The sequence below is a fragment of the Herpailurus yagouaroundi genome, unplaced genomic scaffold (assembly GCF_014898765.1).
Source record: "Herpailurus yagouaroundi ecotype Mexico unplaced genomic scaffold, PumYag 165, whole genome shotgun sequence".
NCBI classification, from domain to species: Eukaryota; Metazoa; Chordata; class Mammalia; order Carnivora; family Felidae; genus Herpailurus; species Herpailurus yagouaroundi.
The window spans coordinates 6,097,373-6,112,650 of NW_024412406.1; the positions used below are offsets into that span (position 1 = coordinate 6,097,373).

The 15,278-nt window shown below is 43.0% G+C and overlaps 1 protein-coding gene across 1 annotated transcript in view; it reads left to right on the forward strand.

Annotated features, from left to right (window-relative positions):
• Positions 1-14,714, forward strand: part of MRPS28 (mitochondrial ribosomal protein S28) — a 204,859-nt gene extending 190,145 nt beyond the window's left edge. The window contains exon 3 of the mRNA XM_040487533.1: positions 14,573-14,714. Coding sequence (XP_040343467.1) covers positions 14,573-14,699 — 127 coding nt within the window. The 3' untranslated portion in view covers positions 14,700-14,714. The remainder of the gene's footprint in view (positions 1-14,572) is intronic.
• Positions 14,715-15,278: the final 564 nt, after the last annotated feature.

The following is a 15,278-nucleotide window of genomic DNA, read 5'->3' on the forward strand; positions in this document are numbered from 1 at the left end:
CCTTCCTTCCTTCCTTCCTTCCTTCCTTCCTTCCTTCCTTCCTTCCTTCCTCTCTCTGTCAATTTACTAATTTATTTGTTCATTTAACAAAGATTGATTGAGTCTCTCTATGGCTTCATAGCAGCCCCCATCTGGTGGGATGGAACACACAAGTACGCACTCCAAATCCAGTGTGTGTTAGAGAATTGGAATTACGCACAGCTGTTAGCCAAGCAGAGCAGAGAGGCACCCAACCACTGGCAGTTGGGGGTTAAGGAGATCTTTCCAGAGCAAGTGAGTTTGAACCAAGCCTTGAAGGATACATGAAAAGCTTGCTGCGAACAAAAGACACACTAAGGTTCTCCAGGCTGATGGAACACCATGTGTACAAGGACGGAGGGACTGTGGAGAGAGGGCAGGCCAGGGAAATTGTGGCAGATGTGAAGAGTGGAGGTAACCCTGCCCGGACCCCAGGCTGTGTGCGGAGCCCTGATGGGAGATGAGGTCGGATATGAAAAACAATTGCCAGCATTTATTGAGCACCTGCTCTTTTCCAGGCACTGTTCTAACCGCTTTATATGTTTTGACTTAATCATTATAATAGCCCTAGGAGGGGGGTATTAATATGGCTCGTTTTTTACAGATTTACAGGGAGATCAAGTATCTTGCCAAAGAGCATACAACTAGAGAGGAGAGGCCAGTATTCAACCCAGACAGTTTGACTCCAGAGCCTGTGCTCTTAATGGTTATGCCAGGCTGCTGCTCTGACAGCCTCAGATTTGCCTTGACAAGTGACAAAGTAGACTCTTTCCTGCCTTTTGGTCTAGTGTAAGGTGGAGGTTACCATAAGTGTGGAGATAGTTTTCTTCTACCAGACTCTCCTTCCTTAGACCAACGGCAGTGAAGCTGCACATGCCATTTTAATATCAGAATGCCGATGCAGAGGGTAGGGACCAAGTCTGTTTGCCTCGTCAATGTATGTTCAGTAGGAGCACAGCATTTGGTATACTGTAAGTACTGACTAAATATGGGATGAACAATAAATGAATTCATTGATTTTTACTTATTAATCTCATTATGAGAAAGTACATTCAGACTTCTTCAGGGTTATGCATATTTTCTCATTTGAGATGTAAATTAACTTAACAAAAGCAATGCATTCCACTAAAACCTTGTTACATATCTTATATATATTTGGAAATCTGAACTATTCAGCCCCAAGTCAAAATTTACAGATATTAACTTCTTTTAAAATTACCAATCATGGATTGTATGTGTGTGGGGGGGGGGGGGCGTATGCCATTTATATCATATGTATTTGTTTTATCTGATATGTGTATTCTTCAATTCATAGACTGTTCACACTTCTCTTCCTGTTGAATCAAAAGGAGGGTCTCATGTGCATATGATTTTCATCAAGTCTACGCTGTTTCTTTTGAAGATGATCAAAAGTTGACTGGGTTAGACTTTGCAGCTCCAAAGAAATGGGTTAAGTCATAGAATTACGTTAGTGACATCCGAGGTGGAAATTTCCCGGTGACATGAATGCATTGATTGCTTCATATTTCAGTGTCATAAATGAAGTTGCTCTTTCCTTTGCAAGAAGCAAAGAGTCCAGTAGAAAAAGAGGAGTGTGTTTCTGTTTGGTCAGCAAGGCAGGCAGGGCCTTATGTGTTCTGTCCGTCAACACTGATAAGCTGTGACACCAGGAGGCTAGGAGGATCTCCAGCTGTTCCACCTACACTGGACCCCAGAATGCCCTGATCTCTTTCAGGAAGCCGAGGGAGCCCAAACAGAGAAAGATGAGTGCCACAAACACAAATAATCTTCTAGTCAACTGGAGTTTCATAAATTATTTGGGTATCCATATATTCTGAACTTCAAGAGACCTTCGTTTTCTGGGTCCCTTCCTTGTAGCTCAAGAGCATGGGTTCTGGTGATCTCAGTTGGCACAACTTCTCTAGAAAAGCCTTCCACAAAGAGAGTAAAAATTTTGATAAAACCAGTCAAAATTAGAACACGATAACAAGATAATTGCTTTCAAAATTTCTCAATATTTTTCTTTGCTTTCTTAAGTATATTTGTGATGTCAGTAGCATTCAAGGTATTTTTATTCAGTTGTGAAGATATTGACGACTATAATTCACAAGACTTATGTGCTTTACAGTTTGTAACTATACAAATTACAATACTTGTCTATTAAAGATTTATATTTGTCCCTTTGGTTCTTACCAGCTCTTTCTGAAACGAGGAGAGAGATCATTATCCTCTTTTTATAGATGAGGAGACTGAAATTCAGGGAGGATTCCGGGTTAAGGGATTCGTTAACAGACACTTCATGAAAAGTGGTCAGAATTTGAACCCAGTTCTGATTCTAAAACCTATCTGCCTCCTCTCTATTCGTGGGTAAATTGAGTAGGGGAGTCTATTATTGACTGTCCAGCATGGGCTAGTAATTTCAGACACGCTATTTTTCATCTACAAACTACAGGGTAGGGAACTATGATCAAAGATAGAGAAATTAAGGTTTAGAGAGGACCAATAACTTTTTAGACGCATGGGAAAGGGCTGAGCCCTTTCAGTGAGAAACAGTAGATAACTCTGGGAAGAGAGGTGTTGTCAGGTTACTGAAGTTTCTTGAGTGTGCAAAGCCAGACAGAGCATCTCGTAAAAGGAAGCTCATTGGTAAAAGGAGCGTTTGGGAGGCGTGTTTGCTATTCTGAGGAATATTTTCTTTTCCTTTTCAGCAAATCTTTATCACGTACGGAATCTTTGCTCTGCCACCTGCAAACAGACTGGAGAACAATGAAAAACACCCTCTGCAGGATATTGATTCCGATGGAGCAAATGTTGATTAAGCAGAATGGTGGCTTTTTTTTTTTTAACTGGAGGCGTTCCAGATCTTTCCTTAGGCCTGTCTCTCCAGGGAAATGAGCTCTATCCTCAAAAATCTACAAAAAACCAGGGTAAGAATGTAGATTTACGATGGGAGACGCTGGGCGGAAGGAGGCTATCTGGTAGGCTATCTAGAAGCTCATCTTTGTGTTATTGGAGAAACACTCTCCCTCTTGACAGGATATAGTCTGGTTATCACATAATCTTCTCAGGTTTCATTCTCATTCTGTGCTTACAAATACCCCAAATATAAAGAGATGCATTTCATTAAGACAGCATTTTAAGAGGCAGTTAATCCCAGCTGTTGCCGTCTATCTTAAACACCTACCTTTTCACCCTAGTGTGGAGTTTACATGTCGATAAGGGATGTGAAAAGGGGAACCGCAGAAATCTCGGCAAAGGCAAAACACCAAGGCTGCCTGTGGGAATTGGAGTCAGAGAAAGAGCCCGGGAAGCTTTAAGTTCCAGAACGGCCCCTGGTACAATACTTGCCTGCCTTGGGGCTTTGGGCTGACCCCAGACACCGAGGACTGTAAACACTTTTCCAGTCACATAAACGGAAGGATTCTGTGCCTGCAACTTCGGCATTTTCTCCTTAAGAGACCTGTGGCAAAACAAGTGAAAAACACAGGTAGGAACCTGAGAGCCAGACCCCCGAAGTTTTCAGCTGACTCACCGATTCTCTTTGCTGGCACTGCCCGTTCCCATCAAGGATGAATTCTCAACACCTGATCTCACTACACGAGTGTGAAAACCTGGTATGCACTCCCAGTTGGCCGAGTGGGATTTGTTGGCAAACGACCTGTGAACTTTCTCTCGCTCCTGGGTCTGCTACTCAGGGGAGTCTGGAAGGTTCATGGAGGGAGGGGGAGAGGTTAGAATTAAGTGTGAAATGGGGAAACCAGGAGGGGTGGTCCCCAAACCCAGCCAGGGTGGCGGCTGTAGCCCATTTTCGCTGATGGGGGAGTGGGGATGGGGGCGGGGAGATACTCTTTTGTTGGAGAGGAAATAAACCTGTGACTCCAGCCTGCCTGATCCTGCAGGATGGGCTGCCCGTGTTTGAAGTCAGGACTGGCGGGTTTCAGGAAGCTGGCTGCATCAGGTTCCCATTAGCTCAGGCAGCGACACAGTGGGTTCACACCATGACATGGTAACAATTAAGCCTTCTGCTACTGGTCCTTACCCTGGGGTGAGGCTCTTTTCTTCCTTAGCAATGTGGCTTCAAGTCGCCCTGATTTCCTTATGGCTCGATTTCCTGCAGATTCCCATTACTTCATGTCTAATCTTCTGAGACCGCTTATTAGACCACACAAATTGTAACAATTGTCTCCAGCGCACAGACCCCCTTCCAGACCCACAATGTGCCTAGGAGAAATACAGTATCTGTATCTCTGAAATGTGAGAGTTACTTCCTATGTAAATACTCGGATTACCCAAAATCAGAGTCATAAATATTGGGGGAAAATAAACTAATTATACATGCCTACCCTGAGGCATGATAGATTATTTTCTTTCTTTCTTTTTTTTTTTTTAAAGAGTGGTTAAAAAAACCCAGTGGTTTAGAATAATTATCTCCATCTTCAATGATGAGAGAGATAAGACACAAACGAATGACTGTAATATGAGGCAGCGAACAAAAAAGATATAAAGTTTTGGTTTTTCCAAGGAAGGAAAATACTTAGATGCAGAGAAGAAGGCAGGTCATTGAAAGTGCCATTTGAGCTCAAACTTGAAACGTGGGTAGAACTTGGATACATGGGAGTTGATGGGAAGAAGAAAAGACCATGAGCACGGACAGATGCTATGGGAAGAATAATAAAATAAGTAAAATAAGACATAGTTCCTGCCTTCAAGAGGCTTTCAATTCAGTTGAAACGATAAAACAGACATAGGTAAGAAAAAATGTAGAGGACAATATAAGACACAGCAGGCTCAAATCACTTCAGATACAGTTGATACTTAATTGTGGTATGTAAATGTTAGGTGCTGTTTCAAGTAAGGAAGTTGTCAAAGTTTGATGAAATAACTGGGTCAGACTTGAGGAGGATTGGGATTTAAGGCATTAGCAGGAAGGAAAAATGAATGGAGTGAACGTCAGGCCGGCCATGTGCTGGAGACAAGTGGTTCTCAAACTTCAGGGAGCATCAGAAGCATCCAGAGGACTTCTCAGGGCACTTGGGTAGCTCAGTCGGTTAAGCATCCGACGTCAGCTCGGATCATGATCTCGCGGTTTGTGAGTTCGAGCCCCGCGTCAAGTTCTGTGCTGACAGCATGGAGCCTGGAGCCTGCTTTGGATTCTGTCTCCATCTCTCTGCCCTCCCCTGCTCATACTCTCTCTCTTTCCTCTAAAATATGAAATAAATTAAAAAAAATTTTTTTTAAAAAGAAGCATCCAGAGGACTTGTCAAAAAAATGTCCTTGGGCACCTCACCAGCATTTCTAATTTAGTAAGGCTGGGTGAGATGTGGCAAGTTGTATTTCTAGTAAGTTCCCTAGTGATGATGCTGATGTTCCTGGTCCAGGAAATTGCACTTTGAGAACTGCTGTGGACCCACCAACATGTACTTGGAGGAAATACTGGGAAGTCAGAATAGCCAGAAAAGTTTACCCGAGAAGTATTAAAAATGAGTATACTGTTAACTCTTGTTTTCCTCACTGAGGATTCTCCGTCTGAGTAGAACAATACACATTCTTGGGGTGTTTTTCTATTCTCAAATGGCTTCTTGGTTTAGAATAAATTATTGTGAAAGAAGAAAATAAGACTTTTGCCTCCAGAAGAAACTGCTATGGTTAAAGCTGGATATCATTTAAGGAGATAGTTTCTGTTGATAACTTCTACAAGCATATTTCTTTTTGTTTTTATTTATTTACTTGGAGAAAGAGAGACAGAGACAGACAGAGACAGAGAGAGAGAGAGAGAGAGCGAGAGCGAGAGAGCATGTGTGTGCAAACGGGGAAAGGGCAGAGAGAGAGGGAGAGAAAGAAGTCCAAGCAGGTTCTGTGCTGTCAGCGCAGAACCTGCTGCGGGGCTCCATCTCACGAAGCGTGAGATCATGACCTGAGCCAAAATCAAGAGTTGGATGCTTAACTGACCGAGCCACCCAGGCCCCCCTACAAGCATATTTCTTAATGGCTTTGCCCCTGCCAGGTCTATTATATGATTGCTGTTATTTTAGAGTTTTATGTAGTGGATGGCCACTGTCACAGCCAACCCTTCTTAGAATCCAAGTATTAAAAACACTGACCAAAGATACTTTGCAACATAATGTAGTTTTTGATTGCTTTGATGCTCAAGGATCCACATCATTTATTATCTCAAATATTATATAAACAGAAGTCATAATCTTCATTCCATGATCCGTTTGCTTTTGCATATTTAATTTTTTTTAAATGTTTATTTATTTTTGAGAGAGAGAGAGACAGACAGATAGAAACAGAGCATGAGCGGAGAAGGGGCGGAGAGAGAGGGAGACACAGAATCCGAAGCAGGCTCCAGGCTCCGAGCTGTCCTCACAGAGCCCATTGTTGGGCTTGTACCCACAAACCGCGAGATCATGACCTGAGCGGAAGCAGGACACTTAACCGACTGAGCCACCCAGGCGCCCCTTTGCTTTTCTATATTTAAATGAAAACTTACCACCATTGTTTCCCCTCATTTGAACAGAAAAAAAAAATTTAATCCAGTTCATGTGAAAAAAGACTTCTAAATTTAAAAATGTTTTCAAAATATCTTCATTCTGCTTGAAATAAAACAAATTCATAATCTTCTTCCTATTGCATGGGGTTATTTATGAGTTTCTCCTTGAGTTTGTAGGCTGACTAGGGTGGGAATGGTTAGAAAGTAGAAAGTCTCTCCTACATATGTTCAAGATCAAGTTACTTATGTTTAAAGATCAGGTTGTAATGTGTGGACTTGCAGACCGAAATATGCAGTGCACTTTCCAAACTTCCTTTTAGTCTTTTGACTTATTTAAGAGCTGTGTGGTATGCAAATGATAGTAATTAGACAACATCAGCATACATGCAGTTAATAGCATGATTCATATTTATGAAGTACTGATTTTATACGAATACCAGAAATATAAACTGATCATACTGTTCAAATTTTGAATTGAGCAAACAGACAAAAGGGCTAGGAAGGGAGTTTATTTTATAACAGTGAACCAAATTTATTATCATTTCTCATGATTTAACATGTGAAGGTTAACTAAGGTGTATAACTTTTTTTTTTTTTTAATTTTTTTTTCAACGTTTATTTATTTTTGGGACAGAGAGAGACAGAGCATGAACGGGGAAGGGGCAGAGAGAGAGGGAGACACAGAATCGGAAACAGGCTCCAGGCTCTGAGCCATCAGCCCAGAGCCTGACGCGGGGCTCGAACTCATGGACCGCGAGATTGCGACCTGGCTGAAGTCGGACGCCTAACCGACTGCGCCACCCAGGCGCCCCTAAGGTGTATAACTTTTATGGTATTTCTTTATGTAGAAAGAAATGACATGCTTTCATGTGATTAGGGACTAAAGGTGCTCATTTCTTCCTATAGCCTAGAAAAGGGAGTTTTGTAGCCCAGATAAGAGAGAGGTAGGGAGGGGCACCTGGCTGACTCACTTGGTAGACTGTGTGACTCTTTTTCTAATCTTGAGGTTGTGAGAGCTGAAGAGGGTCTTTAAGGGACCTGCCTAGGAATACACAGTGTCTTAGTGACAGGGTGAGACCAAAATTCTGGATTAGTCAAAATTTCTGACTCCTTGATCAGGACTTGATACTGTGATAAGAAGGAGCTGCTTTTTCATTTTTTTTTTTCCATTACAGTTTTATTTATTTTTTTTAAATATGAAATTTATTGTCAAATTGGTTTCCATACAACACCCAGTGCTCATCCCAACAGGTGCCCTCCTCAATACCCATCACCCACCCTCCCCTCCCTCCCACCCCCCATCAACCCTCAGTTTATTCTCAGTTTTTAAGAGTCTTTTATGATTTGGCTCCTCTCTCTCTAACTTTTAAGAAGGAGCTTCTTTTGAGAGGAGAAATGCTCTTTTTTTTTTTTTTTTTTGTAAATTTACCTTAGACTTACTCCCTACAAGCATTTACTATCCTCTCCCCTATACTTCGAGCAATTTAGCAAAACAGTATCTTGAATGAAAATGTATTGAATATAAGAAAGAACATTTTATTTCTCCTCTAACCCAATATTAAAGATGGAATTTTAAAGATTTTTTTTTCTTGGTCAGATGTATTTTTCTATGAAGAATATTTATTTATTTATTTTTTTCTAACGTTTATTTATTTTTGGGACAGAGAGAGACAGAGCATGAATGGGGGAGGGGCAGAGAGAGGGAGACACAGAATCCGAAACAGGCTCCAGGCTCTGAGCCATCAGCCCAGAGCCCGACGCGGGGCTCGAACTCACGGACCGCGAGATCGTGACCTGGCTGAAGTCGGACGCTTAACCGACTGTGCCACCCAGGCGCCCCGAAGAATATTTATTAAATTGAGATCAGGTTTCCATTTACTGTTGACATCTGGTACATATTCTTATTTGTGTGTTACCGTTAGCACATTTGTACATTGTGTCTGTTAGCTTAGGCATGGGATTCTCCAGTGTAATACGTAAGGTTGTCAATGCAACATGTCAGGCATCACGTTGAAGAAAGGAGATGAGATTTTAAACAGATACATCAGTTAATTTGTTTGAAGGATTGTTGTCTTTCCCTATATTCATCCTGGGAGAACACACTCCTGTTTACATTGTCCTGCTCAGGACAGTTTCAGAATTCCCCCTGTATTTGTCCTCAAGTAGTCGGTGAGTACTCTCCAACAAGTCTCATTTTTTTTTTTTTAATGTCATTTTGTTTTTGACCAAAAGTACAATTCTCGGTTTGGTCAACGACCTCATCAACCAAGCAATGCTTAAAAGATTTTTGATTATTTCTAAAAACATGAAACCCACCAAGATCAAACCTACAGAGAAAGCACGATAACGTGGTACAGCTGAGGAGGTCAGAAAGTACAGAGAGAAGGTGACAAATACGGTGGGTAACCGCGGCACCCAGCGATAAACCCGGCCTTCCAGGAAGACTGTCTTGACCGTATGAGTTCTGATGTCTGTGAGGAGCAGTGCACCCCCTTCACACCTGTACCATTGGCACCTGCCATGTATTCTCAGCATGATCTGTTTAAGCACTGCAACAGATCAAATTCCTGCCTGTGCTTCATTTGCCTATAAGTGTCACTTTTTTTTTTTAATTTTTTTTTTAATTTTTTTTTTCAACGTTTATTTATTTTTGGGACAGAGAGAGACAGAGCATGAACGGGGGAGGGGCAGAGAGAGAGGGAGACACAGAATCGGAAACAGGCTCCAGGCTCTGAGCCATCAGCCCAGAGCCCGACGCGGGGCTCGAACTCACGGACCGCGAGATCGTGACCTGGCTGAAGTCGGACGCTTAACCGACTGCGCCACCCAGGCGCCCCTAAGTGTCACTTTTAAATATCTATGTGAAACAGTACAAGAGAAATATCTAGTGAGGAATTAACAGGGGATATTGAAATGGGATATTTTTTAGTCCTAGAAACTCTCCTGTTTTTATTACGCCATCACTTCCTTCCTTCCTGTCCTCACTGCCCTAGCCCGCAGCCCTTGCTCAATCCCTCAGTTTCTCCTCTAAGTACTCAGTTCCCTGGTCTTTGGCTTTGCCTCCCACTGCCCTGCACTGTTCCCCGCACCGACCCTTCTGCCCTCTCTCCCAGTGGCGTGTTTTACTTATTGTATTAGTGTGCGAGGGCTGCTATAACAAATACCGCAGACTGGGTGGCTCAGACAACAGAAATTTATTTTCTCACCGTTCTGGAGGCCAGAAGTCTGAGAGCAAGCTGCTGGCAGGGCTGGTTTTTCTCTGAGGCCTCTCTCCTTTGCTTGCAGACGGCCACCTTCTCTCTGTGTCTTCACATGGTCTTCTCTCTGTACCTGTCTGTGTCCTAATCTCCTCTTATTTTTTAAAATTATTTTTTAATGTTTATTTATTTTTGAGAGAGAGAGAGAGAGCGCACCAGTGGGGGAGGAGCAGAGAGAGAGAGGGAGACACAGAATCCGAAGCAGGCTCCAGGCTCCGAGATGTCGGCACAGAGCCTGACGCGGGGCTTCAACCCACGAACCGTAAGATCATGATCTGAGATGAGGTTGGACGCTTAACCGACTGAGCCACCCAGGCGCCTCTAATCTCATCTTATAAGGACACCAGACATATTGGAGTAGGGCCATCCTAATGACTTCATTTTAACTTAATTACCTGATTAAAGGCCCTCCCTCCAAATGCAGTCACTTTCTGAGATCCTGGGAGTTAGGACTTCAACCATATGAATTTTGAAGGGGCCACAATTCACCCCATAACACTTATCTTTGATTCACCCAAAGGCGACACGGGGCCTGTTGCATTTGTGTCATTGGTTAAACAACTTGGGAAGAAACCAGGGAAGGGGATGTGTGGCAGGATGCAGAGAAAAACAATCCTCACAACCTGTTTCTGATAGCATCTTGGGGAAATGGTGGAGAAAGCAAGGAAGGTTAGTCATCACCTCTAATGTTTTCCTTTCAATAACATGTCCTCACACCACAGGATTATGTCACTGGAGTTGGGTTTCTTTCTCCTGGTAAAATGATACCCCTGGGAAGGATGACATAATAGAACGACAAATTGGAGAAAGACAGATTCTGCTTTTGTTACTCACTACTGTGAAAACTCTGCGGCCTGGCACGCAGTAAATACATGTTGGCTGTTGTTGGTTTTATTAGTCTTATGATTATCATCATCGACTCTAAGCTCTATGAAGACAGGGACACTTCGTATCTTGTCCATGGCTATACTCCCCGGCCTCACATGGTGCTTAACAAAAAGTAGAATCTTAATATATTTGTTCAATAAATGAAGACAGTTCACCTCAGAGGCTCTCTTTTCCCATCTCTGAGAAGAACTAATATTTACTGAGCACTTACTATGTGTGAAGCTTGTGGACCTGGTTTACGTGGATGGTTTTATTTTCCTCCTCACACCAATCATTTAAAGTAGGTACTGCTTTTATCTGCATTTTTCAGATGAGGAAACTGGGGCATAGAGAGTTTAGTAACTAGTTAAGGCCACACAGCTAACAAACAGCAGAGTTCAGGTTCTGTTGGACTCAAACCTGCAGTACTAATGGGTGTGCTATAGTGCCTCCCTCATGTCCTTAAAGAAGGTGAAAAATGGCAGCTTCGTGGGCACCTTGGGAGGATTGAACTGGAATTTGTAAAGTGCCTAGTATGTCTTAGGAGCTCGATAAATATCACACCCTGCCACCTCACTCCGTTTACCTTGCTGTCCAGACAGAACTTGTCTTGTAACCAACAACTCCTCCCAGATCTTTGATTTACCCAAACATCCTGCATCCGCTGCCCCCTTTCTCCACCCCCCTTCATAGCAGGGCTACTCTGGACTCCAGAGAGGTCTCTACTTTGTCTTGAAGCCACTCAAGTCAGGCAGGAGCCTCTCCTCTCTTCTGAAACTGCTCTTAGCGAGATGACCAAATACATCCGATGAACTAATCCAACAGCCTCTTTGTCTCACTTTCCCAGCCTCTTAGCATCATTCAACAGAGCTAATGACTCTCCTTAAAACGCCCTTTTCTCGGAGCTTCCTGGCTTTTGTTTGAATCTCTTGAATGCTCCTTCTCGGTCCCCTTTGCTGGCATGCTCACCTCCATTCTGCATCTAAATGTTGACATACCCCAGGGTGAAACTTCCTTCTTTATCTGCATTCTCTGGCCAGGAAAGCACATCCATAGCCATGATTAAATGCCATTTGTATGTAGGTGGTTCCAAACTTCTGACTCCAGACTTGACTTCTCCCTGGAGTTTCCGATTCATGGATCTGGCTTCCATACAACATTGCTCCTTGCAATTCAATTCTGATGGACATCTCTAACTTAATATGTACACAGTCCTCCATATGCACTACAATTCCCTTTCCCTGCCTAGATCTTTCACATTCTTTCCTACATAAGTAATGGCTCCATCCATTGTTCAGGATAAAAATCTGTGAGTTGTCCTTAATTCCTTGTTTTCTCTTATCCTACTTTGAATCCAGCAGTAAGTCTTGTGGAAGGCTTTCCCTCCAAAGTGTATCTCAAACCCATCTATCTCAAATCTCTTTGAAATTAAAAGAGTTTTGACATGACTTCTGAGGGTCTCCGTGGTCTAGCTCCTGCATGCCTCTAAGACCTCCAGTATGGCCACCGTCCCCTTTGTTGTGATGCTCCAGACACATTGAAATCTGGTCCTTGAACACAGCAGACTTATTTCTGTCTCAGGGCATTTGCACTTGCTCTTCTTTCTGCCTAGGTTTCTTTCTCCCAGATCTCTACATGACTGTCTCATTCTTATCATTCAGGTCTCAACTAAAATATCATCTTCTCAGAGAAGATTTCCATGAGCACCTTGGTTAGAATATCTTCCCACCCACAACCTCATGTCCATCTATCAATTAGGAAAGTGTTTGGCTATGAATAAGAATAAACCTGGTATAGGCCTAAACCGATAAGTCTCTGTCTCACATATTAAGATATCCATGGTAGTTAGGTCAAGGTTGTTCAAGGTTCAATGATGCTATCAGGGACTCGGACTCTTTCTCACTTTCTATTCTGCCATCTTTAACATCTTGACTTTATGCCTTGCGATTATCATTTCAAGGTCACAAGACAGCTGCTGTACCTCTAGGCGTTATGTCTAGGTCCCAAACAAGAAGGAGGGAGAGTTCAAAGCATCAAAGTCTTTCCTTATGTGGCTCTGCATTTTATTGGGCAGGGAGGGCCTCCTCAGTGTGTCCAACTTGGACTCATGGCCTTGGGTCACACTATCCCTAGCAGTAAGGGATGCTGGGACATAAGCATTTTATCTTCCCAGCACATATACTAGAGAATGCAAGGGAGATGGAGGGTGTAAATGATCTGGGGCAGCTAAGACCGGGCACCTTTTATGCCATCTTGCCCTGTTTACTTTTTTTTTGTGGAACTTATGATTATCTGAAATTACCTTGCTATTTATCTGTTTTCTTACTTATGGTATGCTCTTATGTAGAGTAAGCTACACAATGGTGTAACATTTGGATGACAATGGATAACAATGGTGACCTTGTTATCTTTTGTTTAGGACCATGATGAGAAGCAACTCTAACACACAGTAGGCAGTCAATAACTAGTGGTTGATTGTTGAATAAGCCATCAAAAAATAGCTGAGATTTGCCTTTGTTACAAATGCATTTCTTTTGTGGATAAAACACTCACACAGTAGTAGATCATTAAAGTTTAATTGTAAGTGTCCTGTGCAAATTGACTGGCATGCTGTTGAGACATTGTGGAGTGAACTATTCTGATCTGAGGAGTAACACTGGGTCTGTTCGCAGCAGCCGTATTGGTAGGATTGGTGGTATCTTCTGTTAGTTCCACACCCTCAAAGCTGCCTTTGTGATAGCTCAACTGGCAGAATGTCCATGGGTTGGAGAAAAGCTAAGTGTCCTCCCACAGGATTTAGCCACTGGCTGTGTCATCTGGATTTGTGGTCTAATTCACTGAACTTCCTGGCCACACACAAGCTCCAGAATATTATGTAAAATCTGAATGGCAGATACACAGGCTTGGTCAAGCTCATGATAAGTTCCTATGCCAGCCCAAGTTTCTATTTAAAAGAAGAGATTTAGTGGTGGTTCTCAAGTTCAAGGTTGAACATGGTCACTGGAGTCTAGGTGTGCCTAGTAATGGCTGATGGGCTAATCGAGCGGTTCCTCTTGTAAGGGTGCACTGAATAGCCTCATGGAAATCCCTTACCCTAGAGAAGAGTTGAGCTCACAAGTTCAGTCTCAGTGCTCTGCAGAGAGAAGGGATACTGAAGACTGCCCCTTGCCTTTAGATGAGCTGTTCATGGACTCGTATGTGGATCCAGGGGAAAATAAGGAGCTGTAAGTAAATATGGGAAGGAGTCTTTTTATCACAAATCCTCCAAATATACAGCACGAAGCTATATTGCTGTGGGAGGTGTTCCTCCCCCTTCTTTGTGGCTCATAGCCATGGCTCTGGTGCATGGAGGGTGTCACAGAACACAGAACCCATTCAGCTTGTTGAGGTTTCTAGTGTGGTGGCCACACCTACAGCAACTAATTCCTGAGCATACTAAAGACATCTTTGGGAACTCTCAGAAAGAAGCAGGAGAGACCTGGTAGGGATGGAGATACTGCGACGGTGGGTAGGAGTGAGATGTCTGTTTCATAATTTGTAATAGGAACTCTTATTTTATTTGTTGTTTTTGTTTTGTTTTATTTTATCCTATGAACTCATTTTAAACATCAGTCCCAGCCCCCACTTTAGCCTAATGAAGCCCAGGGAAAATGGACTACATACATTTATTGAACAAATATTAACTGCCAGGTAATGTACTAGATGTTGAAGTGCAGGGAACAAAATAGATAAAGTCCCTACTTTCATAGAGCTTCTTACCTTGTAGAGGGAGAGATGGAGAATAAACAGACTTCAATAATGGGATTGACGAAAGGGCTAAAAGGTGGATATAAAAAGAAAAATTAATTTAGAATATGGGCCGGAGACTCAAGGAGAGGTTTAGGGAAAATTACTCTTGGGGGAAGATGCTAACTATTCCCCATCTCCATCTCCACAGCTTCAAAGTCATCACCAGCGTCACCATGAGCCAAAACAGACTTCCTGAGGCCAACCCTTTTTGTCCCTTTCCTGTGCACAATGAGTCCCATTGCCTTCATCACCCAAGTGACAGCCTGGCCTTGTGATTTATGAGCATGGTGTCTCCGTGGCTGGGCTCTGAGCGTCTGCACCCTGGGTTTCTGGGAGCCTCGTGCAACGGTGAGCCCACTGCAGGGGCTTGAAAAGTATCTGTTGACCATCTGACAGGGTGAATGAATGACGTGGAGTCACGTTGCAACAGGTGAGCTTTAGGTCAGACATAAATGCTTCTTGTCAGGCTCATGAAATGCTAAAACAGCTGTGAGTGCAGCTCGTGGTTCACACCATGTCAGGCTTCAGCTCAGGGAGGATTAACCCATTGGCTGCAGCAAAGTTACTGGCAGTGGATCTGTTTCAGCCACCGCACATCCTGGAGGGCCATCGGGTCAGTCAGGCTATGGCCACAGAAGGCCTTTGTAAATATGCAGAGTCCCAGCAGCCTAAAAGTGGCGGGTGCCACGATGCATGGGACTCTCATGAATCTCAGGCCAAATCCTAAAAACATTCTACCATTTGCTACCTTGACCAGAAAAAGAAAAAATGTGTGTGTGTGTGTGTGTGTGTGTGTGTGTGTGTGTGTGTGTGTAATAAGTTTGTTAAGTTCTGCAAAATGTGTGGAATTTTGT